This window comes from Hyaena hyaena, unplaced genomic scaffold, assembly GCF_003009895.1.
Source record: "Hyaena hyaena isolate Hyena2069 unplaced genomic scaffold, ASM300989v1 scaffold_233, whole genome shotgun sequence".
Taxonomy (NCBI): domain Eukaryota; kingdom Metazoa; phylum Chordata; class Mammalia; order Carnivora; family Hyaenidae; genus Hyaena; species Hyaena hyaena.
Genome location: NW_024080866.1, coordinates 393283 through 408474, shown reverse-complemented (window position 1 = coordinate 408474; position 15192 = coordinate 393283). Strand labels below are relative to the sequence as shown.

The 15192-nt window shown below is 40.5% G+C and overlaps 1 protein-coding gene across 1 annotated transcript in view; it reads right to left on the bottom strand.

The window, feature by feature from the left end:
* Positions 1–15192, bottom strand: part of CFAP43 (cilia and flagella associated protein 43) — a 106155-nt gene that overhangs the window by 17709 nt on the left and 73254 nt on the right. The window contains exons 22-28 of the mRNA XM_039243999.1: positions 14560–14676; positions 13426–13656; positions 11154–11360; positions 9426–9515; positions 9034–9114; positions 8069–8194; positions 790–909 (exon numbers count right to left, since the gene is read on the bottom strand). Coding sequence (XP_039099930.1) covers positions 790–909; positions 8069–8194; positions 9034–9114; positions 9426–9515; positions 11154–11360; positions 13426–13656; positions 14560–14676 — 972 coding nt within the window. The remainder of the gene's footprint in view (positions 1–789; positions 910–8068; positions 8195–9033; positions 9115–9425; positions 9516–11153; positions 11361–13425; positions 13657–14559; positions 14677–15192) is intronic.

The following is a 15192-nucleotide window of genomic DNA, read 5'->3' as shown; positions in this document are numbered from 1 at the left end:
AATTTAAAGGCTTCACCTCTTGGTTTTCTTATCTCTAGTTACTGCATACTTCATTTATATTCTTACTGCTGAATCAAATTAAATCAGATATTTCATTGGATCTTTTGGGGCAGGTAGATTATTCATTCATTTAACACATAGTATGAGCCCAGCCAGCCCTTTGCTAGTTGCTGGAGATACAGGGATGAACAAGATAGATTTCATGGAACTTGTAGTTTGGGGATCATTAAAAAGTAATCTCATATAGATTAAAATTCAGTTGCAATAAGTAATAGTAAGTAAAAGAACAGAGCATATACTAGGAAGCTCTAACCTGGTCTGAGGAAGTGGCTTGTAAATTGGGACTTGACAAATGAGTAGAAATAGGTCAGGAGGCAGAGCTGGAAGGAATGGGCACACTGGTGTGCTCAAGACACTAAAGAAGGGAGTGTGGCCAGTGAGGGGGAGATGCCAGAAGTGAGGCTGGAGCAGGAACCAGGCCCACATGAGCAGGAAGGGTGTTAGTCTTTTTCCTAAGAACAAAGAGAGGCCCTGGAGCCTCCTTAAAAGAAAAGTCATGGGGCATCTGGTGGCTCAGTTGGTTAAACGTCTAACTTCGGCTCAGGTCATAACCTCATGGTTAGTGAGTTCGAGCCCTGTGTCCAGCTCTGCACTGACAGTTTGGAGCCTGCTTTGGATTCTGTCTCCCCTTCTCTCGCTGCCCCTCCCCTGCTCATGCTCTCTCTCGCTCTCAACAATAAATAAATAAACATTAGAAGAAAAAGTTGTGTAAGTAAAGTTTTTATTTACCTGGTTGACAACTATCTCTGCCTTTACTCTCCTTTGAAAGAGTCTTTTCAAATGTTCGTCAAAATTCTGTGTGCTTTCTTGAATGGAATTTTGAAGTTTCTTCATTTCTGCTTCTAATGACTGAAAGAAAATCAATAGCAAAGTTAATGTTTAGGAACATCAAATGCTGCAAGGAAGTGGTGTTGACATTTTGCTGCCAGGGACGGGTAGGGAGAGGGCCGTCTGAAGTGCTCTGGGCGTTCTACTCTCTTCAACCAGAGATCTTCCCCTTGGACCTGTTTAATATGCTGTGAATCTGAGATTTTTGCTTTAAAAAGATTACACTAGAAAAAAAAAAGAAATAACTGGTCATGGATAATGATGCAGGCAGAGATAAGGCCTAGTAAAACAAATTACAGCAAATCTTTCTGGAAAATTCTGACTCTATATAAGACAGAAATTTCCAGGCACACAATCTGACCCTAAAAAATCTTGATTTTTTAAAAAAATAGTTTATTGTCAAGTTGGTTTCCATATAACACCCAGTGCTCATCCCCACATGTGCTCTCCTCCATGCCCATCACCCCCCTTCCCCTCCCCAATCTTGATTTTTTTTTTTATAAGCCATGAAATATCTTCATGGAATTTTTTAGATTTTAAGGAAATAAGGAGTGAGTATATAGATAAAGAAGTAGAGACAGAGAAAGACTTAGAGCTAAGCAACAGTAGGTAAGTAGAAAGCTACAAATTTATACATACATATTTTCATGGAAAATATCAGTTTGGTGAATTCATTTACTTTTTTAAATATAATTTATTGTCAAGTTAACTAACATACAGTGTATACAGTGTACTGTTTTGGGAGTAGTTTCCCATGATTCATCGTTTACATACGACACCCAGTGCTCACCTCAAAAAGTGCCCTCCTCAATATTTTTTATGCTTACTTATTTTGAGAGAGAGAGAGCATGCAAGAGAGAGTGAGCAGGGGAGGGGCAGAGAGAGAGGGAGAGAGAGAATCCCAAGCAGACTCCATGCTGTCACCACAGAGCCTGACACAGGGCTCAATCTCACAAACCAAGAGATCATGACCTGAGCCAAAATCAAGAGTTGGGTGGTTAACTGACTGAGCTACCCAGATGCTCCTAAAATGCTATTTTTAAAGAAAACAATATCTGTAGTTCAATCCTAGACATACCGTTAAAAATAATTTTTATCTTTAAACATTTTTGTAACTTTAAAACTTTGATATAACTTTAAACTTACAGAAAAATTGTAAGAAAAGTAAAAAGAATCCCCACATACTTTTTACCAAATTAATCAAATGCTAATATTCTGCCCCATTTGTTTTATCACTTGCTCAGTCCCTTCTCTCTCTTTCTTTCTCCCTATCTTCTTTTTCTCAATGATTTGAGAATAAGCTGCAGACACTCAAATACAGGTGAGTCATTTTGTAGACTGTCACTCAGTTTAGGTCTGTGTGATGTTTTCTCATGCTTAGACCAGGTATACATTTCTAGCAGGAACACTACATAAATCATGTTGCACCCTTCTCAGGGCACCACATAAGGAGACATGATGTTGGTTTGGTTCATTACTGGTGATGTTAACTGGCCAAATATTGTCTGCCAGTTTCTCTATTGTACAGTTACTGTTTTTCTATTTGTAATCTTTTAATTTGTGGGAAGATACTTAGAAACCATGTAAAAGTCTTGTTCCTCATCAAACTTTTATCTACCAGTTTTAGCATCCACTGATAATTCTTACTTGAATAAATTATTACTATGATGGTAATAATACATTATTTTAAGTTTACCTTAAAAAGCTAAGTTCTATCCATGCTGGTTTAATGAAGTGAGAGACTAATTCTGGGGAGGTGATGGAGACAGTTTATCAAGATATACAGAGGCCCTTGACACGAGGAGAAACACCACCCAAATTAAGCTAATGAAGCAACGAGGAAATATTAAAATAAAACAAATACAGGAAAAGCACAATTCAGGGACAGTTTGTTTGTCATAATTTATGACACATTCATCAGAATGGAAAGATCCCACGAATTATGGGCCGGTAGCTGTCTATCAAGGCCATGTGTCCCTGGACAATGGAAGCACCATCACATGGCAAATGGCCGAGGCTCAGCCTGTCAAGACCAGACTGGCCAAGGGTCCCAGCCCACCCCTCTCTCCAGACAGAAAGGAGTGTTTTCTAATGTCAGAACAGACTTTTGCTCTGTGTTTCAAATGCCCCACATTCTTTTCATTGCATGCCCTTCTCATGTGCTTTTCCATCTGTCTGATCTCCATTCCCTGCTCTTCAACCTGTCATTTTTTCTCATTCTTCTACTGTGAGCACAAAAGCCACTTTCTCTCCCTTGGGGTCCCATCTTGGGCACTATCTTGAGCCTTAGAAGCAAAGCCTGAAACAGGATTCCAGTGTATGTGATTTTTGGAGGGAGTGCTTTTTCAGAGACATCTGTAAAGGGAGGAAGGGAAGCAGGCAAGGAAGGGGCAGGAGCTGAGCAATAATGTGCCCTTAGCTGGCCCAGCCTTTGCCTGATTCTCAGGGGTATAAAGTAATAAAGAGGCTCAAGGGGGCTGGACTTTTGCATCCCCAGGTCATATGTCAGTGACAGGCTGACTGGATAACCTTGTGTGGTACAACAAAGATTCCCCCTTGAGGAGTCAAGGGCAAGATGCCAGAGGTCCTGGGTCTGCAGCATGCATAGTGGTGAGGGGATGGGCACGCTAGCCTGTAAAGGGGGCCTGGTGAACGGCAGTGGCCCCAATCTAAGTCAATGCCTCTGTGTTTACTGTCATAAATGGCACCTGGACTTGTCTGTGCTGATTTATTGCATTGTAGTTAAATAACTATTTTGTGAATGTCCAGTTAATATGTAACTCCCTCCCCCACGAGACAGTGAGCACCATGAGGGGCAAGAGCTGTGTCTGTCTAGTCAGCAAGCGTTCCCCGGGATCTGACCCAGCACCCAGCCCACAGTGGGGAGTAAAGGAGTATTTGTTAAAGAATTGTCACTTTTCCTCAAACATCCCTGGGAAAATCTAATTTTAACTAAAAATGCCTGCATCCATGCTGAGAAATGAGAAGCAGGGAGATGGGAGGTGGGAGACTAAGGAGGGTATCGATGAACGAATCCATGAGACCAAGAATTTCTCCCAGTCCTGGAGAAACACGTGGCCTGCAATGTAAGAAGGTATTGTAGTTGGCCAGACTACAGGCTTGAGGGTGAAGGCGGTAGCCTTTCATCTGTGAATCCCCAGGTCCTAAGAGTGTGCCTGACACATAATAAGTATCAATAAATTTATCCATTCATTCAATAAATATTTACTGAGTGCTTCTTACAGGTCAAGCATAGTTCCCAAAACTTGGAATATAGTAAAGAGCGAAACAAACTGGCTCTCTTCCCTCACATTACACTCTAGCAGAGGAGGAAGGTAACCTGTACACAAGTGCAGGGGAAGTAGGCCAGGTGGGGACGAGCATTCCGGAGAACACTGGAGCAGGGTGTGGGGGACAGAGTGGGACTAATGGGGAGGGAGTTTGCCATGTTATGTAGGGAGATGAGCTGACGACCGAGTAGAGACCCAAGAGAGGTGAGACAGCAAGCCATGTGGCTAAATGGGGCAAGAGCACCCCAGGAAATGGTCATAGCATGGCAAGTTCCCCAAGAATGAGCTGTGGGTGTGGGAGACAAGAGCTCGCTGGGGATCTTTGAGGAATACCGAGGAGGTCCATGGAGCTGGCATGGGTGGACATACTTAAGGACCAGGAGAGTGGTGGGAGAGAAACTGGGAAGGGTACAGATCAGGAGAGGGGGAGAGCAGGGAAAGTGAATGCCATAAATCAGGTAAGAGAAGATACTGTTTGGATTACTGTGGGAGTTGTGAAGGTGCCCAGAGAGGAGCCTCTGGCAAATCATAAAGAAAGGAATTGAGGTGCAGTGTCAGGCAGTGCTGCTTCTGGGGAGAATGAGGCAGAGTGGAAGAGGGAGGTGCCTTCTGGAAACGTGGGGTGAAGGGAAAGAAGGAAGGAAGAAGTGGAACATTAACGGTTCTGCAGAAACAAAGAAAATCATGAAATCAGAAGACACGCTGGCCTCTTCCCCCTGACATAAGAATAGCCCCACACGAACCACTTTATATCAAATTGATAATGTCCACACAGAAGGGAAAAAGAGGATTCGTCCAAATAAATTCTGAATATAATGTGCAGGTGGTCCACCCTCAGTGGGATATATACCAAGAACAAAAAGAGATACAAGGAAATCTTAAAACCTACCATGAAGTTTTGCTTTCCGTAGAGGCATTTTATGCATATTGTAGGACTGAGCAAAAGAATAAGTACATTTATATTTGGGGAACTAGAGTTTGCACTGAGAAAGGAGATCGAAATACTAAATTAGAGAAAAAGAGAAGAACCCCATGGTATGTTGAACTGAAATTGGAGGTAATAGTATGAAGTTTTAGTATCATATTTACATAATTCAGGAGAAAAATATAAAAAACAAAAGCAATATTAAAAATTAGAGGGTATAGGTATATGGTATAGGTATACCAGATATATGGCATATGGGTGTACTATTGATATAGGTATATGGTATATAGATGGTACTACTCATGTAACATTTCTGTACATTTGAATAATTCTAAAATAAAAATTGGTGGGGCACCTGGGTGGCTCAGTCAGTTAAGCGTCCAACTTCGGCTCAAGTCATGATCTCACAGTTCATGGGTTCAAGCCCCACGTCGGGCTCTGTGCTGACAGCTAACCTGGAGCCTGCTTTGGATTCTGTGTCTCCCTCTATCTCTGACCCTCCCCTGTTCATGCTGTCTCTCTCTCTCTCAGAAATAAATAAAACATTAAAAAAATTTTTTTAAAAAGTAAAATAAAATAAAAATTGGCAAAAAACAATCTGGTGTTAGGAAAATTGGTGGAGGTATAAAACAAAATAAGGCCCAGCTTGTTGAAGCTGAGTGGGGGAGGGGGGTCATTATACTATTCTCTCTACTCTTTCATATATTTGATATTTTCTTTTTTTTACTTTAAAGAAGTATCTAATTGGAAATACAAATAGTTCCCTTTATGTTCAACTTGACGTATACATTTCACTTACTATTTTTTTAATTAAAAAAAATTTTTTTTCTTACATAGTTTATTGTCAAGTTGGTTTCCATATAACCATAATACAAAGGCTTTTCTAAAAGATCGAGAGAAGAGAAATTGGAGACAATGAACACAGATTTTTCTATGGGTTTTTTGAGGAAACACTGGGCAGTGGATTGAAAGGAAAGTGGGGTGCAGAGAGTTATTTTTTTCCTTTTAACTTATTTTGAAGTACATTAAGACTAACTCAAAAGTCACAAGGATCATAGAAAGAATTCCAGAATCCTCTTCAAAGGAGTCTTTTTTCTTTTTCTTTTCTAAAAGATGAGAGATGTATCCATTGCATAATATTACAGCATGTGTCTATGCTGAAGGGAAAAACTGATGCAGGAAAAATGGGCAAACTGTGGGCATAATGATGTTAAATGGTAAGATGGTATGGGATCAGGTGCACAAATGAAGGACCCGCTTGGGCAGATGCAAAGCCATTTCATCCCTAAGAAACAGAAAGGTAGGAAGAGTGTATGGATTCCAGTACAAGCAGAGGATATGTGGTGGTGGAAGAGTAAGGGAAATCTCTTCTAGTTGCTTCTCTCCTCCCAGCGAAATAGACAATAAGGTAAGAACGCACTGAAGGGGTCAGGTGTTAGACGTTTGAAGATGGGGGAGAGCGTGTGAAGTGGTCCTCTAGGGTCTTGCTACTTAGAGCACGGTCCTCCAACCAGTAGCAGCTGTACAACCAGGTTGCTTGTTAGACATCTCAGGATCCTTCCATTTCCTCAGAATGATAGAACTGAATCTGCATTTTTGACAAGATCCCCCAGGTGATGTGGACAAAGCTAGGGGAAAAACGGAATAGTGTCGATGAACAGCTCTAAGGACCCAATAAAGATTAAGGTCATTAGAGGGAAACCAGTCAGTAGATGTAGGTACAGAGAAGGCCAAGTACTGGCTTTAGTTAAGGCTGGCTTTTACCCATTGAGTATGACCAAGGAGAGGGAGGTGAGGATGTAAGCAGCAGACTAATTTCACAATACAAGACCATGTAATAAATGCCACCACCTTAGGCATCTACAGTCCCTAGTGCCTTGAAATTTTTACTGCATTCAAGACTTCTTGGATGGATACCATATGTTTGCATGTATAGGTGGATTAGGAGGAACTTAACGGAGGACCATGGGGGAGAAGAAGGGGAAAATAGTTGGGAAGAGGGAGGGAGGGAGGCAAACCATGAGAGACTCTTGAATGCTGAGAACAAACTCAGGGTTGATAGGGGTGGGGGAGAGGGGAAGGGGGGTGATGGGCATGGAGGAGGGCACTTGTTGGGATGAGCACTGGGTCTTATATGGAACCCAACTTGACAATAAACTATTTAAGAAAAAAAAACACTAAAAAAAAGACTTCTCATTTTGGCTTTTTGGTAAATCCTACCTTAGGATGAAATGTTAGGGCACTGTTAGAGGACTGCCATGAATAAAAGCGGGAACAGGTTAACAATAGGTTTAAAGAAGTTGCTTATGAGATACAGCCACTATAAAGCTGACAAACTGTCCTGCCTCAAATGATGGCACGGTTTTACTTTCTTCACAGAGGAATAAATATTTTTTATTTGGTTGTATACCATCGGCTTTTATATCTCTATTACAATTGTAAGCAATTTTAATGTTGGAATGTTTCTTGGTGATGCAAGGAGATGAAAATAGAAGAACTGCATTGCAGGTATCTCAAATTAGAACTGTAAAGTATGTGCTATGTTGATTATGTCATTTTTTGTCAAGTCCTTTCCTTGAGATTGAAAGCGTATCAAGCAAGAGTACTACTGAATCGAAACAGATGTAGAAGACAGAGAGCAGTGCCTAGAATATACTATAATAGATGTTCACTAAACATGTGAAGAATGAATGGAAGGCCAAATGAATTGTAATAATGTGGGAAATGTTGAAATCAATAAGTACTTTTAAAAAAATCATTGCAATATGTTCTTTTTGTTTGAAATTGTGTTAACTCTAAGTTTATCTCTACCCACTTCTGCAAACTTAAGCTGAAACACTTGAGAATTTAAGCTGAAACACTATCCTGAAGCTACTAAAAGTACTGAGGGAATAAAGAATACTCAATTTGAAAAGATACTGAAATGAAACCTTGGTGGGGTACACTAATTCTTTGTTCTTCTGACCTTTCTATACTTATCTCTTTCTTCATTTAACTCTTTAACTTTCTTCTCATACTCTTTAAATTGTTTCCTCTCTTCTTCAGACCACATAGCATCAGGTTTTGCCATGAAAGCAGGTTGAGGAATCTCCTAAAGACATAAAGGAAAGCATATACTGTGGCTCAAACATAAATATAGCAGTACAGTGAAAGTTCAAGTTTATCATTACAGTTTAAATAAAGAGCCCTGGGGTACCTGGGTGGCTCTGTCAGCTGAGCATCTAACTTGATTTTAGCTCCAGTCATGGTCCCAGGGTCGTGGGGTTGAGCCTCACATTGGGATCTATGCAGAGCATGGAGCCTGCTTGGGATTCTCTCTCTCTCTCTCTGCCCCACCCTTGCTTGAGTGCATGCACATGTGCATGCTCTCCCTCTCTCTCTCTCAAATTAAATTAAATTAAAAAAACCCAGAGACCTTTAAAGAGATATAGTTCCTCACATTGGCAAGACAACGGCCTAACACTTTAACGAAAGGATATGAGAAAATGTTACAACTATTTTTCTGTGACATAAGGAAGAGTGGGCAATTTGGGATGTACACAGATTCTTAAGTGACAGGTTCAGAGGCACATGTTTATATCTTCATAGCTAGAACTGCATCTGAGCTCCAGAGACACCTGTGGCAGGTATCAAATGGAATGTTTCTTGAAATATCTAGAGAATTATGGGTGCAGTGTTATCCCTGTTTTCAATAGAGATCAGAACTACTATGGTTGCCTGTTTTTGTTCTTTTTTCCGCTTTATGTCAGATGGGAAAGCAAGCCTGGGGTTTCAAATTTCTTCTTTGCCTGATGTGGTTTGTTTATGAGGTACTGTATATTTGCAGCTGCAGAATTTCTAAGACTTAGGTTAATATAGACAAGAATGATCAAATATAAGTAGCTCTCTCTACCCCACTGCACCTTCCATAAGAATGTCTAGAAATCTCACCATTCTCAAAATATCTTCCTTCTTGACTTCCAGAACACCTCCCATCATGTCCATCAGGGCTCGCTGCCTTGTGTCAGAGCCCTGGAAAAGAGTCAGGGAGGTCAGGGAGGGCAGGGAGGGCAGCTGAGGCAGATATCTGGCCCTCTGGTGGCACCAGAGGCAGCCTCCCACCCAATGTTAGAATGACTGCATTTAGAACTGGGGAGGGTGGCAAGTGGCATGGAGGGAAGAGAGGGAAGGAGGCTGTGGAGATTCCAGTGACCTCTGACCATGATAAGTGCCTTGATATGTTTCTACAGTGGAGGACAAGTACAAGACTACTGAACCAAATTAGGAACAAGAATCCCTAAAGGAAAGGGGGTCTTAGAGTATGTTTGAGCCAAAGTGCATACTTGTGTCAGAAGCTGTTGCTCCATTTCACGGTTCATAGTCAATTCTTTTTTGGCTTTTTTCCATGGACTAACAAATTTGTGAACTGTAATCTGAAAGAGAAAATGGAGTTTCCTGCTGTTATTCTTAAAAAATTCAAACCCAACCTTCCTTCCACACACCAGGGAAGAGGTTAGAAGATACCAAGAGGATAAAGGAACCATCCAGATTTCACAACTCATATCCTATCTTGGAACAAAGATGAGATCTAAAATGAGAGGCTTGGGAGAATTGATTGTTCCTTCTCTATTAGTTCTCAAAGCTGTTCTCTGCCACTAAAGGGATTATAACAGGGATCTGATTTAGAGGAGAGGGGCAGGAGAAGGATTCAGAGAAGTGTCCTCTAAGCCAAATCTTGCAGGATGGGGGTCCTGAGAGGCCAACAGCCTGGAGCATTCAAGGAGTCATGGGAATGCAAGTGTGGATGGCCCAAAGCAAGGTAGTGAGAACAGCTGAAGAGGAACGGGCTGGGGTGGGCAGTCAGGAAAGGCCATGTTACCTGAAGTGAAATAAGCAGCCACTGTGGGGGTTGAAGCAGGGGAGGGAAATATAAGTTTGGCTTGTAACAAGCTCACTCTCCTGATATAGAAGGGATTAAAGAAGAGGTTAATTATCCATATACAGAGACTGCCCACAGCAGGACCTTGGTGAGAGCAGCAGAGTAAGGTCCTTGCTATCACCATGCTCCAGAGTCTTTGATTACATGGCGAGAGTCTGGTTCTAGAAGAAATGATATCCTTAAACAAGTACGGTGTACCTCAGAGGTAAGGATGTGCTCTGAAGGATAATGGTTTGCATTCAGACTCCAACTCTGTTACTTACTAGCTCTGTAACTGTGGTCAAACTACTTAATCTCTCTGTGCCTCACTTACCTCACCTGTAAAAGGGAGGTAATATTAGTACCTTACCATAAAAGGTCTTATAATGATAAATTAGTCTCAGTCTATCTAGGGCACTTAGAATGGTATCTGGCTTTTAACAGGGGCTGTATACGTGTTTGGTATTATTTCTAAACAACACTATTACCTTTTGTCCCTAAGTAATGAAGTTGATTTCATATGGGCAAGGATTTTTTTTAAGTATTTTCTAGAAACACTTTTTAGAAATAAAATATAGTTATATTTTAATTGTTTCTTTAACCTTTACTTGTAACCACCTCAGGCCAAACACCTTTTAAGAAGGCTGACCAGTGAGCCCCGTTCCTCTGGTAATTGCCTTAATGACCCAGATAATTCCTGAACCTTCATCAACCTCTCTCCCACAGGGTGACCTAACCTTCCTTGGTACAGGCACTGGACCTACACTAGGTCAGGAACCTCTTCCTAGGCAAATATGGAATTGGGACTAAGAGATTCTAGTTGAGATCAGTTGTTTGCTTGGGAGGAACAAAGAAGCTGCTAGAGGAAGGTGAAACACAGAAAGAAGTGAGCTAAGAGATAAAGAAAGGGTACTTCTTGACCCCCTGCAAGGTTCCAGTTTTTGTTCCCTTCTTCTTTCTAGGCTTGGTGTTCAAATCTTCCTTAGATTCCATAAGATTTGCAAAAGAAATTCTCATTATTGCTGAGGCAATGTCAACTGGGTTTTTTTTTTTCTTGTGACTAAGACTGCTACCTAATATAGTCACTTCCAGTAGTGTGCACAAGAAATTGAATAAAAACATGGGGGAATGTTGTGAGAAAGAAGGGAAGTACCTCTTCGTCTTCCACAACAAGGATTCTCTCTGGCTTCTCGCAATCATCAAATTCTGGTTGCCAGACCACTTCTTCTAAGTCCAGATCTGAAATAATTTCTTGAATTCTTACGTTTCTTTCCTTCACACGTGCAACTTCAAACTCTTTTTGTTTATATGCGGCATCAAACTCATTGTTGAAAACAGTTTTCACCTTGTAAATAACATCCTGAAATAACAATGTGATACTGAGCACACATCACATGTTATACGGTAACATGATCCCATGTTTTTACTTTCCTGCCAAAACCAATTTACAAATTGTCAGTAAGTTAATCGATCTCTTTTTACTTTCTTATTTATTAAAAAATGTGTTTAATGTTTTATTTATTTTTGAGAGAGAGAGAGAGAGACAGAATTCTAGCAGGGGAGGGGTGGGGAGAGAGGGAGACATAGAATTGGAAGCAGGCTCCAGGCTCCAAGCTGTCAGCACAGAGCCCAACTTGGGGCTCAGACCCATGAACCATAAGATCATGACCTGAGCCAAAGTCAGATGCTCAACCAACTGAGCTACTGAGGTGTTCCAGTAAGTTAATCGTTTTAAAAGACAATATATTAAGTCATTTCTTGGTTCAATAATCCATAGGGCAGTGGTAGGATTAAGGCAGCGGTATAACTGCTATGCCATACTCTACTTCCTGAAATGTAAGCAGTAACTCAATGTGCATGCAGGTAAGTTGATAAATGCTCAAGTAGACGATGGGTACTGGGAGACTCTGGGCTATTGTCTCAACTTTTGTATATGTTCTTAAAAAAAATCCATACTAAAATGTTTAAAAAGCAATATGTGAAATTTATATTGTGAAATGACTTTTCTTTGAAACCTTGCTTGGGGGAGATGTGGTAAGGAAAGGATGGCCTATAGAGGTTGTTCGGAGAATTTCCCAGAAAAGCACAACCACACACAATATTCTTTCTCTGTATGGTCAGGTCATTCTCAGGCAGGAAGGGAAGCTAAGCTGGCTAGCTGGATCAGTCCACTGCCAAGGTGGCACTGGGTCCAAATGGATTGTCCCCACCCTTGCTAGTGAGAAGAATGATGCTCAACTCAAAGTAGCCTTTATTTTACCATTAGAATTCAATCTGTATATCTATCCTACTGAAGATGGAAAAATGATCTTAACATCTAAAACCAGAATTTCTCTTGGGCTGAAATTAACCTTTTTATAGGAAAATGCCTTAATAAAACAGCAGAAAGGTGAGATACTATGGGCACAGGCCAGCCGAAGCTGAGCAACAAAAGGGATAATTAAACAATTTTGGGTACAAATGCACAGGAATTTCAGGGGTTGGAGGAAGAGAAGGGAAAAAATAAGAAGAGGGAGCAGAGTATCATGGTAGGAGGCTGGAACTCAAATTGCAGATATGGCTGGAGGACTTTTAGGAATAGAAATGGCCGTCATTAAATTTCAAACTATCCACATTGGTGCAGTCTCAGTCATCAAACTTTCAAAACCCTTTGATAGGCATATACAGATGTGTTCTGAGACTGACTGGTTTGGTAGAAAGTAAGGAGTAGGAGCTTAGAACTTGTGGGATGCTGTACTTTATTCCTGAGTTCCAGAAGAGAAGTTACGGAAATCTTAGAGAGGAAATCGTGTTTCCCCAGGTTAGGGGACAAACAGATAAGCAATCAGATCTTGATCTTACAAGAAGGTTCTCTAATGGACATCTGAGTTACCTAGAAGATGGCATTAACAGATTTATTTTACCTTTGAGATTACTGAAGCTCTAAGTAGAACAATGGTTTGTTTGTGGTATCAGCCAGTGTAGGGTGTTCTCCAGAAAACCTGTTATCAGAGAACCAAGTCCAAATAGATGAAAGCAATGCTTGTATACAAGTTCTGTTTGAAGAACATGGGCATACTAGCCATCTGGGTATTTCTCTACGTACTTTTAAGTCATCGTTTGATTGGCATTAGATTTCTTTTTTAAAAATTCTTTTATGTTTATTATTTTTGAGCGAGAGAGAAAGAGACAGAATACAAGCGGGGAAGGGGCACAGAGAGAGGAAGACACAGTATCTGAAGCAGGCTCCAGGTTCCGAGCCATCAGCACAGAGCTTTATGCGGAGCTTGAATCCACAGACCGTGAGATCATGACCTGAGCCAAAGTCAGACACTTAACTGACTGAGCCACCCAGGTGCCCTGGCATTAGATTTCAATTTGAGCCTTTGCAAGACACCTCACGGGGAGTTTTAGAGACTTTGGAGGATAAGGAAAATTTCACCTACTTTCAGTAATATGATTTGGTTGATTTTCTCCTCTCTGGAATGAAGTTCGAATTGGCTTGACAACAGAGAGGCATCTACCCCAAACTCAGTACTCAGACTGCCAAGCAGGTAATTGGGCAAGTTGCTAGTTTTTAGTGCCGCGTCATCCTCTTCCTCTTCTTCATCCTCCTCTTCACGATGCTTTTTAACCAAAGTAATTGCAGACTGAACCTCTGCAATTTGCTTCCATAGCTAAATATAGAAAAAGATGACACAGAAGTTATGCAATAACAAGAATTCTCAAAAGGGCAACTTTTTTTTTTCAAGTGACAACTTGATTTTTTCCCCAGTTATCTTAGACGTCAAATTGTCTTGCCAACAACTGAACTCAAAGTGATGAGTAGATCCTGAAGCTGGTGCAGAAGGGGGTTAAGCCTTGGAAACTGATAAACTGTGGATAAATTGGAAGAGTGAACATTGTCCTAATCGTATTTAATATTTACATTTCTGTCAGGATGACACCTGCTTGTAAATATCTTGAGTCTTTCTTGGCACCTCAACATAAAAAAATATACCTTCTCTTCATGTTTACAAAGGAATTCATTCCCATAGGACTGGTGAGTATAGATTAAGAAGAGCTAAGTATGCCTTCATTTTATATTTGGATGCAAGGTTCTGGACCCCACTACACCAACAGGGCCATGTGTTTTTAGTGGTCTGACAGAGATTGCTGCTTGAAAACAAATGAAAAAACAAAAAGTTGGAACTGCTCTGGGAAAGCCACAATGCTACCAAAGTAGATACTACTTCATCTTTGGCCAATTACTTAAAATTATAATCTCTCATTATAAGAGACAATAAAAAGAGCAGGGTGGATGAAGACTTCTGACCAGAACAAGAACAAAACCCCCAGTGTCATTTTTTAAAAGTATATCCTCCTATTTGAGAGTTAGCCAGTACTGTATAGGATTACAAGCTTCTTGACTTCTTGTGTGGATTCAGCTCCTATATTTATTGAAATATAGTCTACAAATTAATAAGGAATGAAAATATAAACAAGATCTACACTTAAAGTGTATCTTCATTCAGATCTATATGGAGACCCTAAAATAAAACACATGACTTATATAAATACATATATATTTAAAATTGTACTTTAAGACACTCTGTTTCAATCTTCCTTTGCTGCAAAACTCTCTTCAGTTCTTTCAACTCTTTATCCGTGCGTTCTTTCATTGGGAAGTTCTCAACCACATAAGGCATGTGAAAGCACTTAGAAAAAAAAAAGCAGGATAAAATAAATTCATTTGTAGTATAATTGTATACACAAAACTGGAGTGAGAGATGTTATCCCTGATAAAATTAATTCACAGATTATCATTCATGAGTTAAACTTACAGTAGAAACTTTCTTTAAAATAAGACAACATAGGGTGGCTTAGTTGGTTAAGTGGCCAACTCTTGATCTCAGGATTCCTAAGATCCAGCTCCACGTGGGGCTCTGTGCTAACAGCTCAGAGTCTCCTTGGGATTCTCTGTCTCAGTCTTGTTATGTACCTCCCCCGATTGCATTCTCATTCTCATTCTCTCTCTCTCTCTCCAAAAAATAAATAAACATTTAAAAAATCAAACAATGTACATCATTAGTATTGGTGTAAACTGTGGGTAGAAATACTGTGCTTGAATGAGGATTTATTTCTAGAGCAGTGGTTCTCAACCAGGAGTGATTTCGCTTGCCCTGTTCCCCTCCTTCCCAGCCCCCCAGGGACATTTGGCAATGTCTGGAGCT